The sequence below is a fragment of the Trachymyrmex cornetzi genome, unplaced genomic scaffold, assembly GCF_001594075.2.
Source record: "Trachymyrmex cornetzi isolate Tcor2-1 unplaced genomic scaffold, Tcor1.1 scaffold57, whole genome shotgun sequence".
NCBI classification, from domain to species: domain Eukaryota; kingdom Metazoa; phylum Arthropoda; class Insecta; order Hymenoptera; family Formicidae; genus Trachymyrmex; species Trachymyrmex cornetzi.
In genome coordinates, this window is record NW_017299882.1 from 479,980 (window position 1) to 493,046 (window position 13,067).

At 29.9% G+C, this 13,067-nt stretch overlaps 4 protein-coding genes across 4 annotated transcripts in view; 1 reads left to right on the plus strand and 3 right to left on the minus strand.

The window, feature by feature from the left end:
- Positions 1–672: 672 nt before the first annotated feature.
- On the minus strand, positions 673–7,291 carry LOC108766108 (uncharacterized). Its single transcript, XM_018515181.1, has 9 exons — positions 7,032–7,291; positions 5,884–6,319; positions 5,452–5,700; positions 4,956–5,362; positions 4,585–4,873; positions 4,366–4,513; positions 3,717–3,945; positions 2,884–3,113; positions 673–870 (listed from the first exon to the last, which is right to left on the minus strand). Exons 1-9 carry the CDS (start codon positions 7,055–7,057, stop codon positions 818–820), a joined length of 2,067 nt encoding a protein of 688 aa, XP_018370683.1. The 5' UTR covers positions 7,058–7,291; the 3' UTR covers positions 673–817.
- A 103-nt stretch (positions 7,292–7,394) lies between these two features.
- On the plus strand, positions 7,395–8,746 carry SdhD (succinate dehydrogenase, subunit D). The gene is made up of 4 exons (XM_018515188.1): positions 7,395–7,661; positions 7,918–8,060; positions 8,180–8,370; positions 8,472–8,746. The coding sequence occupies exons 1-4, from the start codon at positions 7,607–7,609 to the stop codon at positions 8,659–8,661; spliced, it is 579 nt and encodes a 192-aa protein (XP_018370690.1). The 5' UTR covers positions 7,395–7,606; the 3' UTR covers positions 8,662–8,746.
- Positions 8,747–8,864: 118 nt separating this feature from the next.
- Positions 8,865–10,066, minus strand: Pcd (pterin-4a-carbinolamine dehydratase). The gene is made up of 3 exons (XM_018515189.1): positions 9,760–10,066; positions 9,289–9,408; positions 8,865–9,210 (listed from the first exon to the last, which is right to left on the minus strand). Exons 1-3 carry the CDS (start codon positions 9,871–9,873, stop codon positions 9,028–9,030), a joined length of 417 nt encoding a protein of 138 aa, XP_018370691.1. The 5' UTR covers positions 9,874–10,066; the 3' UTR covers positions 8,865–9,027.
- Positions 10,067–11,262: 1,196 nt separating this feature from the next.
- Positions 11,263–13,067, minus strand: part of LOC108766111 (uncharacterized) — a 2,378-nt gene continuing 573 nt past the window's right edge. Inside the window, exons 2-5 of the mRNA XM_018515186.1 lie at positions 12,451–12,852; positions 12,123–12,315; positions 11,670–11,879; positions 11,263–11,610 (exon numbers count right to left, since the gene is read on the minus strand). Coding sequence (XP_018370688.1) covers positions 11,346–11,610; positions 11,670–11,879; positions 12,123–12,315; positions 12,451–12,852 — 1,070 coding nt within the window. The 3' untranslated portion in view covers positions 11,263–11,345. The remainder of the gene's footprint in view (positions 11,611–11,669; positions 11,880–12,122; positions 12,316–12,450; positions 12,853–13,067) is intronic.

The following is a 13,067-nucleotide window of genomic DNA, read 5'->3' on the forward strand; positions in this document are numbered from 1 at the left end:
AAAAACAAAATATATACATTCTATATATGCATCTGTATGTGTAAATACAAATATACTTATAGATCACAGTTTGTAAAGTAAACTAAAATGTTCCAACGTAAAACATTTTTACAAAACGCATGTATGCTTGTAAAATTAGAAGAAAAAGTTCATATATCTCTTATTAATTATTCTGTACGCAATAAATTATAAATACATGTCAAATATCTATAAACAGATATATATATATATATCTATAAATAGATTAATATCAAGAAAAGTTTCTCTGCATTTCTCTTTCGCTATTCGCATTTGCCATACAGCTACTCATATGGTAAAAAGACGAATGAAAAATAGATGTGGTTATTCTGCTTATGCAGTTTTTAACGAATTATTAAAAAGATAATATAACCACAGAGGAAAATTCACGAATATGGACATTTAGATTTAACATGTCCATAATATGTATTCAACAGTATTTCGTATATACATCAAATTAAAGCTATACTTTGTATATCAATTGCATACAATTAAATATATTTGTTTTGCTCTACTTTTATGATCATTTTCCTTCTACGTTGTTTTCCCATTATTTTACACTTATATATATATAATCACACATGTAGAAAGAAAATGTCATTATTTTAAATTAATTATGCATATATTTTCAATTTAGACATGTTTAAATATAAATGTAATAAAATGGGAGAGCAGTATAAAAGGAGAAATAGTTAGTGATAGAATAAAGAATATAGGGATTCCATAAAATAAACAGCCATTTTAAAAACAATTCTCTTCAAAATAGAAATCTTTAGAAAATTATGCTGCGTTTTGTCCTTTACGTTGTATTCGTTTTTCTTAGCCGATCACTTCTCCGGGGAGATACAGGAACTAAAAACGAGAAGTCTGATTCAGTATTTTAAATATATTGCATATTATAAACATGTACAAAACTAATACCGGAAATAAAATAGTACTTTTATTATCCAAGAAACAGAATAGACTTTAGAAATTATCCACGCTCGGATAATCATATTTGGCAAATAAAAAAAATAAGAATCATAGTTGGAAAAAAAATCTTTTCACATACTTGTAACTTCATACGTACATTTATTTTTAAAAATTATACAAAAATATGGACAAAATATAATTTGTACAATTATAATATACAATTGAAAAGAATCTTAGCAAGTAAACAGTTGACAATTAATCTGTAAATTGATAGCAAATTTCAACAGAAATTGCAGCAGATTAATATTTAAACCCAGGTTTTCTATTTCATTTTTTGCCGTCAAAACTGGTGTATACTTTCTGTAGACTTGCAGTTGTTTGATTATGGCTGTTATTTTTCTTTGATAAATTTGGTTATATTTTTATCATTATTCTACTGATTCTATGGCATATTTTATGACAAATTCTTGATTAAATTTGTAATTTTTTTTCGATAAAATTTGTCAAAATTTTTTTTTCAATAGATTTGTCTATTAGGAATAATATATAATAATTAATGTAAATAATAGCTCCCTTTTCAAACTTTCCGATTGTTTTCTTTTAAGTTGTTGCCATATTTAAATTTGATTTCGTTAATTTTATTTTTTTTTATATTTCACTCCGATTATTTTGAGTATATTCCTTCTAACGCTACAAATATGCAATTTTGATATACAATGATACATTTTCATAAAGTAAAATATTGCTAAAATATTCTTTTAAAGATCCTGACATAGTGTAAGTTTTTTTTCCAGAATTCTTTATATATATAAATTCTGAAATATTCTAAGATTTCTTTATAAGATCTCTAAAACTTTTAAAATTTAAAGAAGTTGAAAATCCTTTTTTTAGAAATTTTCATAAAAACAATAAGTAAAATTAACCGAGTTTGATTTGAATAGTATAAATTGCATGTAAAAAATATTATAGTTTTTGAGTTAAATATAACAGCATCAATTTTATAACTATAAGATTATGTAAGTAATTTATGTTACACTTTGTCGAAATCGGTCTATTTTACTCATCGTCCTCCAACATATAAGAATTCTTATGAATTTGTTTTTTTATGAATCTAAAAATATTATAAGATACTATGAGAATATTTTTCACTGGAATGGAAAATAATATATAAAGAATAGTGAATAATAAAGCATATATAAATACTGTTAATTAACAATTTAATGTAGTTAAAATAGGAGGTAAATATTGACAACAATAGCTCCGATCTTGATTTTGATATTTATATTGTTAAGAGTACTCTCCTAAGTAATCTCCAGAAATGAGATTTTGATCGTCATTCGTTAAAAAATTATTCATAATTAAAGGTTGAAAATTGGTAAGAAGTAAAGGAAAAGGCAAATTTATAATAAACTCACATTAACTATGCGGAATAAACCATATTGAAAAGATATTTATTTAATGTTTATAATATAACAAATTATGAACTTCATTTTTCATTGTAAGTAGGGAACGGTGTTTTAAGTAGGGAAAGGTATTTGCTTCACATAGAAAGTTGGAAACCCATGTGAAAGTATCATATACTTCAATATAATATAGGATATTAAAAAAATCATGTAGTTTATAATTTTGCAAAGTGCATGCTTGAAAGGACAAAAGAAGTCTACGTACTCAAAATTAAATATACAAAAATGCAAATAATATAATATTTATATTAGGTAAAATTCAAATTAGAGTTAAACACACCTTTATGTTATCAATTTTATTTATTAATAATGTCTTAATATATAAATAATGAGCGACGTCTAAAATCTTTCGATTGCTATTCAGGACAATGCCCTAGGACAACATACAATATAGTCTGTCAAGAACAAAATTATCGGAGCTATTTTGTCAATATACCGTTTTTCTTTCAACTGATATATTTCAGTTTAAAATATTAAAAGAATCATTAACCTTGATTGTTAATGCCATTAGCGTTTTTTCTTGGACGTCCTCTAGGCCGGCCTGAGCCGGCCTTAGGTTTGAATTGTTTTTGATACAAAATTGGAAAAAACATCGCAGGCATTCTTTGAAAACATCTAAGCGATGGTGTAGACATCATATTGTCTATAGGCGGCCATGGTGTTTTGGGTGTTACTTGAAACTCGGTCTGGCAAGCTAAATGTAAATCAAAGGCATTTTTCCTGAAAAGTATTTCCAAACATATATTTCTTTGTTAGGTGATTGAAATCTATATGTTCTGATATCTAAGTATATACACCTTATCGCTCATAATTATTAGAATGACAAATATTTTATATATACTTTATGTATACTCTGATTTTGAAAGCTAAATGTCTCATATTATTAACATAGATAATACTTTATTTGAATAATTAACTTTGTTTTTGTTATACATTGATTGTAGTTGTACTTATTTTAAATTTAAATTACTGAGACAACGTTCATTGCAAACTATCTCTAATTACAATAGGTTGTAGTAGACAAACGAAATGATATTCAATATATCTATTAAAAAATAATTTTTTTATAATTCGATAAATGTTATCTCAATAATTTAAATTTAGAATACTTACAATTACAACCAATATATAACAAGAATAGCGTCAATTATACTAAAACATCAATTATAATAAAGTTATTTATTATAATTGATGTTAGCAATATAGAACGCTTACTTAGCTTTTAAAATCAAGGTATAGTATAAAATATCTGTTGTTCGAATGATTATGACCGGTTGTGTATATATTCTTTTAACAGTTTAGAGTTACGTTCATTTCATTTACCTATGTTCGATTGTATTTTCATAAATATAAGCGAACGGTCCATTTTGTGGGACATGCCTCATAATATATTGGCCAGGAGTTAAGGATGACAATCCTTCGATTATATTATACAAAATATTTAGAGAATCTTCTACCTTAACATTATAAAGTCGTTTTATCTCATTGCTCAATGATACTGTTGTATGTCTTTCTATTTGTATTATTTCTGCAGTACTAGTTTCTATCCTGACTGTAGATATAAAAAATATATATAGTCATATAAGTAGTCTATATAAGGCGTTGTCTATACAATACGCGAAATAAGCTTGGTTTAAGAAGTAAGAGTAAGAAATTGACCAATCACAGTCGATTATTCTTTTCACAATCGATTGTGATTAGTCAATTTCTTACTCTTACTTCTTAAACCAAGCTTACTTCGCATATTGTAGACAACACCTAAGAACAGAAGTGATAGATTAGCTGATAAGTCTCAGATATGATCCCAATTCTCATCCCTTATATACTTTATATGATTTATAAGAAACTAATTAAAGAATTAAATTAAGTATTGTATATAGTATAAGGATAGCACGAGATTGTAATCCATTTTGAGAACAATGAATCAACACATACATATACACATAATATAACTACAATCATAAAATAATACCTCTAGCTAATGATGTATTTGGTCTGAATTTTAATGACGCCCACTGATGCAAGCCTTCCTCTAATGTTACAGCTTCAGCTCCGAATGCTAGCTGATGCTCCATCTTTGGTGATAACATTAAAGGCTGACATTTATCGTCTGATAACATCTAGCAAAGACAGATTTCATATTATATAATTCAATACTTACTATCAATATAAATACGAGAAATATTCTTACCTCAACGCCATCCGTTTTTGTACGAACCAGCATTTGATAGACCTTTACTCCATGTTTTATTCGTTCATGTTCTGGAAGATCCGTTTGTCCTATTTCGAAAAGATTATATGAAACATTTTTTTTATTTATTTTAGAATCAGTTTTGTCACTTGCTAGATCATCTGTATCTGATGAATACAAATCTTCATCAAAGATTTTAAGATCATAATTAGATAAATTATTATCGTTACTATTCGAGTCTGAATGATTTGTAGCCTTCTCGAGTTTGTCTTCTGTAGTATGTTTTGTTCTAAAATATTTGTCATAATATATACATAACAAATTCAATTTTTATATAATATTATGCTTTATGATTTATGCTTTATACTCACTTTTTTGATGATTCACTTTTAACAAAATAGTATCTAAGGATATACTTATATATCCAAGAATTCGTTTGTGGTACGGTAGCAATGGTAGCTGGTAATCTTTTATCAATGTAAACAATGTTCTTTCCACAATGAGATTTCACAACTACTGGTACAAGCCATGAGTCAGAATGATCCGAATCTATGTTGCTCAGTAGACACTTGAGGCCACTAGATGAAATAACAATATCTGCACCAGCTTCCATTGCAAGATTCTCGCAATATGTATCCTCGCTCACAGGTAATCTGAAATGTTGCGTCACTTTGTCAGGTTCGATGCACGGAGGATATTTTGCTAGCAATGATGCATCCTTCATGAACAATATATGTTGCTGATCGAGTTTTGGTAATATCACCTTTAAAAAGGATTCCTGAAAAAAATGTGTGTGTGTGTGTGTGATAAAATAATATACATATTCAAATTGAATACACCAGATAAATATCAATCGTGATAACTTACTTGTTGCAAACAAGACGAGATCTTTACTTTAATATCTTGATTTTTTAAATTAGTCCTTTGCACAGAAAGTGGTATGCTTATAGATTCAACATAATATCTCGGTAACTTTTTAAACCTTTGCATTTTTGTGTTCCATTTTGCTATCACAAATTTATAACATTTGATTTTCCAGTGGAAAGCATCATCCCATTGACTCTTTGCAAAATCTAGAAAGTCCTTCTGTTCTTCAGATATTATCTTTTGCAATGCCTGGAAGAAGTTAATTTTAATTTCAATAATAAATCAGAAGTTTATTAAATTGTTTATAAATAAAAGTAAATTTGAATTGTTTTTCTTGTTCTTTTTTGTCTTGCTTAGTCTTACAAAATAGAGAATATTGAACTGGATATTAAAAAATATAGAAATTTAAAATACTCAGTAATGTCTATTCACCATGTATTGCTCAAACTCTTTTCTCTCTTCATCGGACATGCTCTTTTTTTCATTGTCAGACAATCTTAATAAAACACGAAGGCACATAGTTTGCTGAGCTTTGTCCAAAGAAGACTTTCTGGGTAAGCCAAACGAGAATTTTCTTATACCAGGTACGTAAGATCTCTCTTGTTCTTGCATACAAGAGTTACCCTCATTCTTGGTTTCTTGCTGGTTGACTTCTAACTGATTATCATCTTCCAAATCGGTTAAAACTTCGCCATCCTCACTAAGATATTTTTTAACCAGTTCTAAATCAACATTAGCATACTCGTTGTCGATATCTTCAAGTGGATCCGTGAAGTTACCAGTCAAAATTTTATACATTGCGCTCTCGCGCTCCATTCTCTCATCCCTGATGAATACATTATCTATCAAATCTTCCAATGGAGGATGCCTACAATAAAGTAACGATATCACTATCAAGTATAACATATAATAATATACAGAAGATTTACATTATATACAAATAAATATTAACCCTTAGTACACATAATAGATCATTCATGCTTTGAGTTAATTTTACAAGTATAAGTGATTCTTACATCATTTTAATATCTTAAGTATTTATAAAATTACATATTTAAAAAAAAAAAAGAAACAATAGAGACCATTATTTACCCAAGTTCTTCTAGTATTTCAAAGAAAAGAAATACGCAAGATACAAATGACCCAATTGTATGTACTAATTAAGAGTTAAGTGTAAATGAAGGACTTACTGCAATAATGGATTGAGATTAACATATTTTATAAAACAGAGCTTTCAAAATGAACTTTTCCAAATTAAAAAAGTGGAAAAAATACCAATATCACATCACTTTAAAGTTCATTTACAAAATATGAGTTAGTCCACTGTTACAATAAATCCTTCAAATGTAAACCAAGAATTTAATATAAATCTTTCTATAAATTATAAAATGCAGAATCTATCACGTCAAACAGTCTATTATATATCACGGATCATTTAATAATAATGAAAAAGAATTGTACTGAGAAATCGTATAAATCATATATAAACAGAAATTACAAAATCTACTTATAATTCTGATTTATAAATTTATGCTTCGAATTTATGCTTAAAATTATTTCATGAAATATCGCTGACATACCAGTCAAGGTTCTGAAACCTTTCCATGTTTAAACAATACTGTTTTTACAGTAATAAATATGAATAGAACATTAGATGAGTCTTTTTACTCTCGGCGAGAGGACCAAGAAAACCAGAGAAGACTGAACTCTGAAGTTTTAGTAGGAAGGTTTTTCGTAAACACTCTTTTTATATATTGCTCTAAGTGCAGGAAAGTAGTTCGTTTTTACATGTCTTTTTTACTCGTCTTCTTTCTTTTCTCTATTTCTTCTCAACATGTGGTACGTATATCCATTTTACTTCAAGTGCAGAAAATGCGACACAGTGAGGGCACGAAGAACAAAACGCTTATAAAAGAGTGCACGTAACACTGCACTTGTACCACCTGCATGTCAAAATTGTCAAAACTTATCCTGTCAGCTGACTAAATGATAATATATTTATTCTGAAATATTTCTGTTTATTTTGTTGCATAGCTGAATCGTACATGAACTGTTTTGGTTGAAATTGATGGTTTAAAATCGCCGGAAGTTATCTGTTGTTGACAAGGTCGGTGGAGTTACGTCAAAACGCGGCTGAAGTAACCTTTTCGGCAGAATGAATTTCGGAAGGGTGGCTAATATTAATGTTTTCCGCAAAATTCGACAGCTTGGTAAGTCTCGCTCAAGTTTTTCCATAATTTGCAGCATTACACTTGCTTCGTTTCGTGAGCTGAGTAGAATTTTCCGTACCTAACCTGAAAGTGCGTTTACATAATCTTTCAATCGGAAAACGTATCTTGCACTAAGTTTCCTTGAATATCTAATAAAGTTTCTTACATTATTTGATATTTTGCTTTATATTTTTATATCATTTTGTTAATTATTGAATAAACATGGAAATTATGGAAATCGACGATTCTGTTACAGAAACATTGATTAAGCCTGGTGGTTTACTTGTGCGAAGCTGTAATCTAACACAGTTTCCCAAATCCACATCGAGTCTTGCAAATCCGAACCGGTCTGTGATTTCTAATGCAAGCAATTATCCAAAATGCAATATTCTGTCCAAGGTTGGTAGCTCTAGAATTTTTACTCTGACTTTATTTCTATTATCTATTCTTATATTTAAAAAAAAAAAAAAAGGTGTGTATGCTACAAGATATATTTTATTTTGTCAAATTTCTTCCAGCTGCCTGCACAATCAACAGTCAGCATGACCCAAACTCGTGCCGCAAGCGCTCATGGCGATCATGTGCGCTTGTGGGTGATAGAGAGAATAGTGTCTGCATCCTTTCTGTCACTAATACCCGCTGCCTTAGTTTTAGAAAATAAATTTGTCGATATAGTACTGGCAGCTGCTGTTGTCGTGCACACACATTGGTAATTGATATTCTTTGACATTTAACTTCTTTCCTAGTTTATTTTTTTATAAATCTCTATTATGTAGAAAATATGTTTGAAAGAATAATTTTATTACACAGGGGATTGGAAGCTATCATTCTTGATTACTTACGACCCACTGTGGTAGGTGCATTGGTTCCAAAAGTGGCGTTTCTTATGCTGAATATACTCTCTGCCGTTACTCTCGCTGGTCTGTTTGTACTGATTTATAATGGCCCTGGCCTTACAAAAACTATTAAAAATGGCTGGGCAATAGGTAAAGATAGATAGATAGAAACATGGTTAATATTACTACAGTGCAGAAAAAATTTCATTACGTATATAAATAACTTATTAAGATAGTAGCTCATAAATTATTCCAGAATAAATTATTTACTAATTTAACAACTTGCTTTCTCCCTTATGCTACCTAACTTTTCGTATGTAATTTGCAAATCGAATGACAGTGGAATATAAAGGATGTTATTTATAATATATATACATTGTGAGTTGATAACTGAAAGATATAATTAATGCTATCAATATTTATGCTACAAATCAATAACAAAGAATATTTTTTTCATTATTGTCAACACATGCATAATAAATGTACAACAGATGAAGTTCTGACAGATCAATAGGTGAATCAAACGAGACTTAGTTGCCAGTAGAGGCAGCAACCTTGTCTATGAAGGTCGCCAGTTTTATATCCCTCTGCGACAATCCATTCACATCGTGAGACGACAAAGTAATATTTACTTTATTGTAAACATTGAACCATTCAGGATGATGGTCCATTTTTTCAGCCTGTAAAGCTACTCTTGTCATAAATCCAAAGGCCTAAAAATTGAAACATAATGTCAGATAACCGGGCAACAAACAAGTAATAATTGTAAACAGCAATATTCATGCATGTACCTCATTGAAGTTTTTGAATACAAACTCCTTGTAGATTGCATCCCTGTTCGCTTGGACAGTCCATCCCGTTGATAACAATGAGCTCAAGTTTTGCTCTCTTTCTTCCAGAGATAGTTTACTCTGATAAGGATCGACAAATTTCCATAAATTATCATAATTTATTTTTTTTATTAAAATCAAACATAATTATAATTATAATCAAACATAATTCGACCAATATTTTTTTGTTCATTATTTGCTACATATGGTAGTGCCTTATACAATCTTTATCAATGTCTTATTCAATATCGCTCAGAATATATGCAAATGAGACAAGATTTGTGTAACAAGCAGTAACAAGTGGTTGGCCGTCATATCACTTTCACCACGAAGGACTCGCCCAACAGGTGGATTTGTACATCTTAATTACTCAATCGGAATTCTTTTTGATCTGAACAATCTGTGAAATCTTCGACAAATTCAAGGACTTACCATCTTGGTTTTTTTCGAGACTGCGGCGGATAAATCTCTGCGATCCAGAATGCGCGATATGCACTTTCGAATGTGATCCCCTCCACTCGCTCGCCTGATCAATACAGTTATCATGTTATGTCGAAAACTCGCTCTCTATGTAGTTTTAAGACACTGGATTTCTTGCCGTATCACGATATCGTAATCGTGCAACGGACGCGATAAACAGCTTTTTTCGGTGGGAGATAGGACAGATGAATTAATTTCTAATATAACATAACCTCTTGTTTTGTTTAGCATCCGAGGTCCTGCCGTATCAAGCTTAATCAAGCTCCGTATTAAGATCAAGGACGAATATTGATACATACTTGATAAAAGTAAATGCTTATGTAAATAATTTTGAAAAATAAAGAAATCATTTCTCGAATATTATTATTCTTCAAATAAGATATTTTTATAAATATAAAAATATTTACATTCATTTTTATAAAAATATGAATTAAAATATTTCATCTATTTAACTTTCTTTGACAAAAGTGTTTATATATACTTGTATACACACAGAAAAAGTTTTTTATTCTATTAATATATTTAACCCTTACCATACCAATATGGGTAACTAGTGACCGAGCGATTCTTGTTCGTGCAAGTTTCTTTGAGTCTTTCGGTAATTATAAATTATACTACATTTTATTATTTTCCAAAATAAAGAGTCAATATTTATTCTAGAAAGTATATTGGTAAATTTTTAGAGATTTTTTAAAATTATTTTGGAGAGATGAAAAAAATGAAGAGATTCTAGTGACCCTTGATGGTATGGATGAGGCACTGAATAATTGTACAGGATACGGTAAGGTTTAATAAAATGTTTGAAAATACTTTGTGTATATTTTGTGGTAAGAAATAATTGTTTGGATATGGGCGTAATCAGGATTTTGTTTAGACAGGAGCGGGCAAATTAGAGTTGAAACTTTTGAACTCAAAGGGGGAAGATAGTCGAATGGTGTGGAATATTGGAGACTTGTTTTATTTTATATTATTTTTAATTAATTGCTAGCAAGTAAATCCAAAAATTACATATTTAATTTATCAATTTATTTTTCTCTTAAAATTGTATATTGATTTTTCGAAAAAACTTAATTATACTAACTGTTATATATTTTCAGAAATTTTTCCTAATTATCTTAAATTCTTTCTTCTTTTTCAAAATTAATTTCTTGTGAACAATTATTAAATATATAAGGCGGTCCATTTGATGCTACAAACGCTTCGAAGCGTTTTTGATTAGTCAATTTGTAAAATTCTTTGTTCTGATTGGTTGCTCAAACGCTTCGAAGCGTTTGTAGCGTCAAGTGGACCGCAGCCTTGGAGAATTCGTATCAACATGAGAGTATAAAGGTATATGTATATATCTCAGGCATCTTCTGAGACGCAAACATGATTTTATGATATTTTAATAAAATATTTAAAAACATTATACAAAACTTTTTTTTTAGTTTTTCAGAAAATATATTTCAGAAGAAAAGTTTCAGAAAAGGTTTGGAAATGTTAAAATAATGAATCTCTGTACTGATAAACATATTAAGACTATTTATAATTTAACGAAGTCACTGATTGGATCTCACTGATTTTTTTGTTTTTTTAACAGGAGACACTGGTGGTGGCATCGGAACTTTAAGCATGATGATTTTCTTATCATCTTTAGAGGACACCGCCCCAATAAGTTTCGTGAGACCCATTAGCTTTTTTAGACTCGTTCGCTTTTTGAACATAAGTCGAAACATTTCCAAATCCAGTGTGAAATTTGATATCGTCAGTGCGAGAATCAAGCTGTGTAGAAGGCCTTTGTCCGTCATAAAGTTCGGCCTCAACCTGTAAAAAAAATTTTGTTGAAATTTTGTCCGTGATTAATTCAAGTGATGCTCACTCACCGTCCATTTGGACCGGATACGCTGTATGTGTCGATAATATGCTGATTCACTTCCTCAGAAATCGAGCACACAACAATGTCGCGTTTCCTCGCGAATTTTATAGCAAACCATTCGTTGATCATTTCAATATAAAGCAAAAGGGCGACTTTATTCACTTTGTCCGGATCCGATTGCATAATTCTTAAAGTGTGTTTGAAAAATTCTGCTTTCCTATGTGACCAAAGAAACATAATTACATACAATTTCTGTATAATTAATAGCGTTTTCGGCCCGATCGGGTTTGCACCAACCTGGGTTGGATTAATCTTTCCTATTGGTTGATGTCACACGCTCTACCAATAGGGGAGCGCAAAACGCCATTAATCCAACCCAGGTTGGTGCAAACCCGGTCGGGCCGAAAACGCTATAAGATGCATAAGATTTTAACACTGGTAAAGAATGTTGTTAAGTTACTCTTTCATGTCTTCGTCAGTAATCTTCATTGCATGCTCAAATAACATTTCCAATTTACTCCTAGGAATAATATCATATACATTGTATACATCTTTGACATTACTCGCATTCCTGTTACATACAGGTAGTATCGCATTTAAGCAGTCATCATTTGGTAATTGGTTCGATAACTCTTGCCTGTCGATTTCAACATCTGTCAAAAGATAACTCAATGAGTTTTTACACGCAAAAAATATTGACGTACTATCATTAAGATTTAAATCGTAGTAATTAGATATTTGAGAAATCAATTATATAATAACATGAAGGAAAAAAAGAACTCTCTTACTTGATACTGCTTTTTCAAGTTGTTCCTTAACATTCTCGACATTCACTTTTAGCTTCTCAAATTGCTCTGTTCTACGTTTGACTTTCTTAGATCCAAATTTTTTATTCAGCATCATAATCTTATGGTCCACGTCACTGATGTTGTCCTGATTGTCAAGTTTTTCAAGTACTGGTGCTACTTCCCATCTTTCGGCTTCAAATAATCGTACCTTGCCAGTCCTCTTATTATGAAGTACTAGCATCGTCCGAGTTGATTCTTTCTTACAATCTGGCCTATTACCTTTGTAAACAATGTGTCCATTTGACAAAGCCAATACAGTTTTGTTGTCCTTTTGCTCGCGATACAAGCCGCATGATATCTCCTTGATTTCTTCATCCTTAAGCTCACCATTTTGGAAATTTACTGTGCAACAAATTTATGAATTAAGATTATGCTTAAATTAGTAAAAATAATAATTGTTGAATAAAAACAATTATATATAATAAATAATTGAGATAATAATGTAATAACTGAATGTACTTGTTGCAAAAGATATGTATAAAATATGTTAATATATAATTTTTTAAATACGTAAATAAGATATATGTTTAAATATGAATATTATAGGGGGGGGGGGG